The 8,821-nt window shown below is 45.3% G+C and overlaps 1 protein-coding gene across 1 annotated transcript; it reads left to right on the forward strand.

Annotated features, from left to right (window-relative positions):
• The first annotated feature begins 4,339 nt into the window (after positions 1-4,339).
• LOC132997002 (zona pellucida sperm-binding protein 3-like) lies at positions 4,340-8,167 on the forward strand. The gene is made up of 11 exons (XM_061067372.1): positions 4,340-4,633; positions 4,711-4,813; positions 5,118-5,236; positions 5,306-5,424; positions 5,509-5,612; positions 6,325-6,502; positions 6,660-6,777; positions 7,059-7,150; positions 7,391-7,485; positions 7,847-7,951; positions 8,040-8,167. Exons 1-11 carry the CDS (start codon positions 4,340-4,342, stop codon positions 8,165-8,167), a joined length of 1,455 nt encoding a protein of 484 aa, XP_060923355.1.
• Positions 8,168-8,821: the final 654 nt, after the last annotated feature.

The following is an 8,821-nucleotide window of genomic DNA, read 5'->3' on the forward strand; positions in this document are numbered from 1 at the left end:
GAGTGTGTCACAGTCGCCTCGCCACTGTCGGCTCTTTGAAATGTGATACAGCCGTCTGCCTAGTGTGCGTGTGTGTGTCTGTGTGTGTGTAAGGAAGGTGCAGATATGTGTGTGGCTTTGTGTGTGGTCAGTGGGTGACATGGTGTGATGCATGTCTTTAATAACAGTCCATTAACTGTGTGTGTGTGAGAGAGAGAGAGAGGGAGAGAGAGAGAGTGTGCGTGTGTGTGTGTGTGTATGTGTGTGTGTGTGTGTGTGTGTGACCATATGCATGCAGGAGAACAGAATGTGTGCGTTTCTCTGAGCTTCCTTTGTACTTGGGCCAGTGCCTGTGCTTGTGTGAGCTAGTGCTTGCTCCTTGTGTGTGTGTGTGTGTGTGTGTGTGTGTGTGTGTGTGTGTGTGTGTGTGTGTGTGTGTGTGTGTGTGTGTGTGTGTGTGCGTGTGTGTGTGTTACAGTGTGTGTGTGTGTGACCCTGAGTGCAGCGGAACAGAATGTGTGTCCTCGGGTGCGTGATGGACCATGAATCAGAGCTCAGCGTGCAGGTTATTTCACGCCGCTCCCACCGGGACGGGCCCGATCACCAGCCCGGCTGCTGTCTGTCACCCCCCCCCCCCACCCTCAGGTTCACTGACCCCAACCAGATTTTTTCTTCTTTCCCCCTTCTGTTGTTTTCACTCCCCCCCCCTCACATAGTGTGACTTCACTCTCACTCTTGTTCCACCCAATATTTCACTTTCACCCTCCCCTACACGGTTTGATTTCTTTCTTTAAAATTTGCCAACAACCCGCGGTAGTTTCTGCACCATAACAGATGCCGGCGTGGAAAAAAAAACACATGGTGCAGGTTGGAAAGCCAAAGTTTTTCCCGGTCCCACGCAGATCTATTCAGCGCCGACAAAACCACGTTGAAAAACCGCTGATCTAGAACGCCGCTCGCCCACCACAACAGCAGGCTACAACTAATCCATCTCCCGGTACATGCTTTTAATGAGCCTCCATAACCATAATCCGTATGGTGCAGTGCAGGGAAAAGCCAAACTGAGCCGTTTCCATGACTTTGTGCTGTCAGCAAAACCTGATGAGGGAAGTTGGTGTGTGTGTGTGTGTGTGTGTGTGTGTGTGTGTGTCTGTGTGTGTGTGTCTGTGTGTGTGTGTTACTGTCGTTGAGCATCTGTGCCATCCTGGTTGACAATTTTCCATCTGGTGAAAGTGGGATGTGTGTGGTTGTGTGTCTGTCTGCCCATTTAGGATCTGTCTATTTACCTGATTCATCCTTGGATTATTGGGAACAGAAGCTGATGGGAGTGGCAGCCTTGTGTGTGTGTGTGTCTGTATGTGTGTGAGCAGAGGCAGAAGCTGCCCTGCTCTGAAACACCCACAGGGCCCACATTAGGGACCCCCGGGGGGCCAAATTAGAGGCCTTTAACCAAGTTAGAGATCGGAGTCTGACTGGCAGGGATTGACTGATTTCACTGCAGCCCTCCGAACAAAACACACACACACACACACACACACACACACACACAGACACACACACCTCCTCTCTTTGTTTTGCAGCTGATCAGCAGAAGATAAAAGCCTCTTCCTGACAATGGCAGCCCCTCTGCTGGGGCAGTCTGCAGGGAGATCCAGACACAGAGGAAGAGCCGTAATGTATTCCTGGAGCTCACAGCCCGTATTAGGGCGTCTGCATCAGGAGGAAGTGATTTAAACTCATTTAGTGTTCAGAGGTTTTCTCAGGGAAATCTTATTATTGGTCTTAAACAGATGTTCTTACCGGAATAACTTCCTCGAGCATGATGTTTGTCTCTTTTATCTTTGAGGGTTTATTTAATAGTCTATACATTGAATAATAGATGGTCATGTCATTTAGATTCAAGAGCACAAAGCAATTGAATAATATTGTTACATTTATGGATTGCAGTTTTATTTTATAGTTAATATTTTAAATAAAAGTAATTGACTTTGCTAATTTTACAGATAGCAATAAAAAAAAGTTAAATAATAATGTACATTTTCTGTGAAACAACTTTTTTTTTACTGTAAACTATAAAAAAAACATAAAACAATCCAGAAAATTTCTGTAAAACAACTTTTTCTCAAGTAAACAATTAAAAAACTTTAAAATAACACAGAACACTATTTCTTTACCGCTGGTTTTATTTTCATTTTACTTGTTTTTATTTTTTATTTCTTCTTTCCTCTTTTAATTTAATAAATTATGTATGTAATCAACTATTTATTCTTATTCTTATCCCCCCTCTTTTTCTCTTGGAGTGAGCACTGTTTGATGTTGTTCTTTATATGCATTGTACACTGTACTTGAATACCATGTATAACAATACTGTATACAGTTGAAAAATGGACACAGAGAGTAACTGTCTGAAAATGAATATTATTTTGTTGAAAACTAAACAAAAAAATAAGTAAAAAAAAAAAAAAATTAACACAGAACATTTCTGTGTAGCAACTTTTTTTTACTGTAAACTATAAAAAAAACATAAAACAATACAGAAAATTTCTGTAAAACAACTTTTTTACAGTAAACAATGGAAAGAGGGAAACAAGGTTCTTGAGGGTCTATTTAATAGTCTATACATTGAATAATAGATGGTCATATCATTTAGATTCAAGAGCACAAAGCAATTGAATAATATTGTTACATTTATGGATTGCAGTTTTATTTTATGGTTAATATTTTAAATAAAAGTAATTGACTTTGCTAATTTTACAGATAGCAATAAAAAAAGTTAAATTGTAATGTACATTTTCTGTAAAAAACTATAAAAAAACATAAAACAATACAGAAAATTTCTGTTAAACAACTTTTCTCAAGTAAACAATTAAAAAACTTTAAATAACAGTACATTTCTAGCAACTTTTTTACAGTAAACAATGGAAAGAGGGAAACAAGGTTCTTGAACAATTTAAAAGCCAAACCTCTGCTAAATCTCCACTTGCCGTGATGTTAATGAGAAAAGACTTTTATAAACAGAGGCCGGCCGGGGTCAAAGAGTGAATGGCGTTCACTGCCCTCGTGAGGCGAATCCATCAACACCCTCGGGGGGGGGGGGGGGGGGGGGTTTGCAAAAGCCGCTCGGTCTTCGATGTCAAGGTGGACGGGTCTGCAGGGTTCGGCCGAGCTGCTCGTAAAACTGCGATTTATGGACATCTCCTGCGACGCTTCACAAAAGTCACCACCACGCACAGGAAGCGGGGGGGGTGGGCGGTGTCTTGAACCTCTGCCAACACGCGTGTCAATCAAGACGCACTGTGTTCTCGTTCCATGAATCTGTCTGAGCTGAGGCCTTCGGTCATGACGGCTCTCTGGAGTGTGTGAGGCCTGTTTAACCTCTTCATCTCCTCATTTTAACACATGAAACTCGACTACATAGAGGAAAAACACTGAGAGACTTTGTGAAACTGTCCAAATGTTCCTGTTCTGGTCCTGAAGGTCCAGTGAACGGTGCGATGTGGTGACACAGCCAGGATTTATGGCTGCTCTTTGACCTCAAATGACGATTTTTCCAGATATGTTGTGCATCATTTTTATGCATTTTTTAAAAAAATTCACTCCCACAGAGATTATATTTGTTAAACTCTCGGATTTCCACAAGAATTTAAAGCTTAGACTTTATATTTTCTTATTTTCAACAAGACGCATAAAAAGAACAAATCTAACTTTATCTTAGATAGATTGTATTTAGTTTTTTATATTTTTTTAACACATCTTTGTACCACAGCCTTCTCCTATTTTGACCTTTATCTAATAGCTGTTTGGTTTTGTTTCAACCTCATGTTTGAATTCTGTTTTATTTATTTAATAAACTACTTTTTCTTATAATCCGTGATAGTTTTTCTACTTTTTTCTTACTTAAAACAAATGTTTAGATCAAATTACTAGACTCTACTGAGTTAAATACTTTTTTGTCTTAGATAGATTGTATTTAGTTTTTTATAAAAGGCCCAGTACATTTTCTAATACATCTTTTTACCAGAGCAAAGGCTGTTTGGTTTTGTTTCAACCTCATGTTTTAATTCAGTTTTCTTTATTTAATAAACTACTTTTTCTTATAATCCGCGATAATGTATAGTTCAAATTACTTGAATTTAGTTTTTTCCTGCACTCTACTGAGTTAAATACTTTTATAATCAAACAGTCAAGGTCTCCTCTTCAGTTGTGTTTAGTGAGAAAGGAAGAGAGGAAGGTTTCAAAGATGGATTCCCTCAGGCTGGAGTCCAATTGAGTCATTAGCTGTGGGCGGGGCCTCAGCCAGGTGCCAGTTCACTGCTTCAGTCAAATGGAGCAGCTCTTCTCTCACTTCTCCCGAGTTGTGATGGGGCCCGGAGACGCTGTGTTGCTGGGGTTTGTGCTTCTCTTCTCATGTGGGAGCCTCGGCTCGGCCTTGCCCAGCCGGGACAGCACCAACGAGACGATGGATCACCGGCCCAACCGGACGGCGAGCGAGCCGGCGCCTTCTCCCCTCACGTACCGGCTCAGGAGCGACCAGCTCAGGAAGCCGAAACCCGCCGGGCGCCTGGTGGAGCAGACGCAGGAAACGACCCCGGAGCTGCTCAAGCTGCCCTTTAAAGGACCGGACCTCAACCCACGGGCCTGGCAGGAATCAAAAGTACCGATTTCTACAAATTAACTCGATCCAACGCCGATAACTGGGCTCAGTGTAAACGAGTGTGAACGGTTCCGTAGGTGCAGCAGAAGGCGGAGCAGCGGGTGCCCGTGGCGGCTGAGAGCGTGGCGGTGCGCTGTGGGGAGAGAGAGGTCAGCGTGGAGGTCAAGAAGAACTTCCTGGGTGGGTAATGACAGTTTGAAGTGATGTTTGAAAAGGAGAGAGAGCCGGGTTAGAGGTCTGGGTTGGGAAAACGGTGAAGATGGGACACTGTGCTTATTACTGCAAATGGCTCAGACTATCGACTGGAGCGGTCGATACCGTGTTTCCTCTTATTCCTCCAATCTGAGAATTCTTGGTACTCGAGCGCTGACTTCACGGGCGATACATTAAGCAACCTTTTTTTTTTTTATTTGTCCTGTAGCTGAACCCCCACTTGCTGAGTGTTATTGACTGGGGCCTCAGGTAATGGTCTTTGTTCTCGTAGGAAACGGTCAGCTGATCCGAGCGAGCGATCTGACATTAGGAGGCTGCGCCGGAGTCGACACCGGCGACCGCGTCCTGTCGTTCCACGCGGCGTTAACAGGCTGCGGCAGCACGTTGAAGGTGCACGCCCCCCCACCTGTTCTCCTCCTGTGTGTACGATGTGGCTCTAACTGTTCTCTCCTCTCTCAGGTGACTAAAGGAGCCCTCATCTACTCCTTCTCCCTCCTCTACTCTCCCACACCCATAGGCCACACCTTCATCCTGAAGACCAGCCCTGCTGAGGTGGGAGTTGTTTGCCACTATCCAAGGTAATGTGCCCTCCTCCTCCTCCTCCTCCTCTTCCTCCTCCATGCTTTTGCTCCTGAGAGTAAGATGCATCTTCTTCCTCACAGGAGACAATACGTGAGCAGCGGCGCCATCAGGCCCACCTGGACGCCGTTCGCCTCCGACGTGCTCGCCGAGCAGCGGCTCCACTTCTCCCTGCGTCTCATGACAGGTGGGGACGGGCGGGGGGGAAACTCCGACACACTGACTTTAATTTGCGGCAGGCGGTTTGGCTAATTTCTCCAGCGAAGGGTGTTAATTGCGATCGCTCGGGGTCTTTGGAGACGTCGGCGTGACGCTGAGCAGCGACTTGATGAACGGGAGGGAAACTTTAGTGTTGAAGTGTTTTCAAACTGAAACAATCTCTGTCCACACTCGAACGCCCGAGGAAGAGCTCGAATATCAGCTCCTGCCAGTTGTTTTCAAACTCAAACAAGACCAGCTTCAGCTTCTGTGAATCTCTCGTGTGGATGTAGAATTACATTTCATGCCTTGTAGTCTGCAGGGATGACAGTGCAATCCAGAGAGAGCTTTTTTATGTTTCCTAATAAGAAGATGTCGGTCTAACAGAACCCTTTAGAATTTACTTATGGTGATAGTTGCATGGCCTGTATGAAGTTATGAAGGGAATTATGAAAGTTTTAAATGAGGTTTTGCAGGCGCAGAGCCTCATCTGGGTTTCTTATCGAGGTTAATCATCATGTCATCAAAGTACTTTCCTCCTTATTGTTCCACTACCTGTCCTCCTCTCCTCCTCGTCCTCCTGCTGCTGCTGCTCTGACCCTCTCCCCCCCCCCACGGGCATCATTTGATCTAATCCGATTTGAAGGACCCAGCATTACTTTTCCACTTATATTTCCCCCTCCTCTTCTGTATTGGATTAGAGGACTGGCAGTCGCAGAGGCCGTCCAGCGTTTTCTTCCTGAGCGACGTCATGCACATGGAGGCGGGCGTCCTGCAGGGGCACCACCCCCCCCTGAGGGTCTTTGTGGACGGCTGCGTGGCCACGCCGGGGTCCGATCCCTCCTCCAAACCCAGTTACCCCTTCATCAGCAACCACGGGTGAGACGCCGGCCACAACCGAGTTTCCACCGTTTCCTAAAATAGACTCCTTGTCGTTGATAATTGAGATTTATGTTTTTGGAAAAAGCAGCCGCATATCTTTCTGTACCTGTAAGTGAGCGGCTGGTGTTTTTTGAATATTTTTTCCCCATATAAGGTGTCTGACTGATGCTAAGCTGACAGGAGCCAAGTCTTACTTCATGCAAAGGAGCCGGGAGGATAAACTTCACTTTCTGCTCAAAGCCTTCAGGTTCCAGCAGGATCACAGCGGCTCGGTGAGCACAGCTCGTCCGAGGAGAGTTTTCATACGACCGACTGTGGATCATGTAGACGTGTGACTGTTCAGGCAGATTTACTTTCACATCTGGTACCTGAGCAAATATGTGTTTTTAAAGCGTGTCAATGTGTTTCTTCAACCTTTTTTTTGTGTCGATATTTCAGGAAGGGAACAGATTTTCCAATATTTTTAGGTAGTTCGGAATAAAATGTAAGACTATGCAGCCTGTGCAGTGTTTTCAATAGTTGCATCCATGTGTTAATGTGTGTATCTCTATAGATCTACATCACGTGTCGTCTGAAAGCCACGACTGTCTCTGTTCCCGTCGACTCGCAGCACAAAGCGTGTTCATTCCTCAATGAGGCCAACAGGTTAGTGCCCACACGTGGATCTGGGATCATTCGGTTAAAGGATAACTCCGGAATTCTATTTGGACCTGAAAGTGCTGAGAAAATATAAATAATAAAACACGACATAAACAACACTCGTAGGGCAGAGTTGAGTGCCTGAGTTGTCCTTTAATTTCTTATTTAGATTATTCAGATTTGTCTTAATGCTCTCATCCATAATTCTAACACAAACTGAAGATCTTTGTGTTGGTCTCCTGACAGGTGGGTGGCATCAGGTGGAGACAACAAGGTGTGTGGCTGCTGTGAAAGCAGCTGCAGCGAGGAGAGACCGAGACGAAGCCTGGTGGCGGACGCTGGTATGGTTTTACAGAAACAACACAACAATTCACTCGGATGAATCCTGAGGTTGATACCGAAGCTTTTACGTATCTAAATGGTCCCAACCTCCTCAATTAGAAAACAACCCAAGTGGTTTCTTCCAAGTCAAATCTAATCACCCGCAGACAAATAGAGGAGCAGAGGCTCCGCCCATGTTTAGACGAGCTTCCCTGCTTTCATTTGGCACGCACGCCGTTTACGCGTCTTTGGAGGATTTGATTTTTGCGCTAATCCCTTAATTGTCGGCCCAATCAGTCGTGTCGTGAATGGTTGACTCAGCTGGTTTAATACACACAATGGATTTGTCTTTCTCTTCTTCTTCTGAAGGTCTTCCTCCAGAGCTGCAGTGGGAGGCGGAGGTCGCTCTGGGCCCCATCCTGCTGGAGGAGGAGCTTCCTCCAGAGCCACTCCCCCTGCTCCACACGCAGGAAGTTACTCCGGCAGGTACAGAAATATACAAAATCTCACACTTTTGTCATTTTTATAAAACGTTTTAACTCCTGGAACCAGTAACGTCCGTCTCCTCGCTCAGCCGCCCCCCCGACGGTAGCCATGCTGTGCGGACTGGGTGCGGCGCTGTCCGTGGTGCTGATACTTTTCATGGGTTCCATCACTGTGACCAATCTACGCAAACTCACTGGATACGATGTCAGCAGCTGATTCAACAGAATAAAACCTTGAAACCAGCTCGTGTTTGTCTTTTATTTCTGTTTCTTCCAGAGCTTATTATTTTGTTTAATCTATGCTGTTGATTTGAAGCGTGAGACTCAGGAGTTGGACATCTCCATCACCTCTTTGAAAAGCTCTTCCTCACTGAAGCACAATGCATCCTGGGATTGGTTGTGCTGGGAGGGATCCACCTGTAGACTGCTGCCCCCTGGGGGTCGGGCCTTCCCCTTCAGGGCCTGGTTCCTCTTTAAAGGGACTCTTACCTTTGTTGCATTTGAGAATTACAGCACATTCAAATCATCCCGCCTTCCTCCAATGCCCCACCCCCTCGTTCCCATCCGCGGTGTTTTTTTGAAGAAACTTTATTTACAAGCAGACTTACAACCTACTGCCTCCGCGCACGCACGTGAGTTTTTGTTTACCAAAGCAATGGATTCGGTAAGTTATATACATTTACATTCACATGCCTTGATGACGCGGGCCCCAATGGGCCACAAGAAGCAGACGGAAAACCTGCACGTCCATGCAGCAAACAGACAGGTCTGTCGGCCAATAAGGTCCTTAGGTCCGAAGAATTTTATTGGTTGAAGTTTTCACTAAATATTATGAGAGTGAAATAATTGTTTGTTTTTACTCCTGGTGGGT

The sequence above is a fragment of the Limanda limanda genome, chromosome 23, assembly GCF_963576545.1.
Source record: "Limanda limanda chromosome 23, fLimLim1.1, whole genome shotgun sequence".
Taxonomy (NCBI): domain Eukaryota; kingdom Metazoa; phylum Chordata; class Actinopteri; order Pleuronectiformes; family Pleuronectidae; genus Limanda; species Limanda limanda.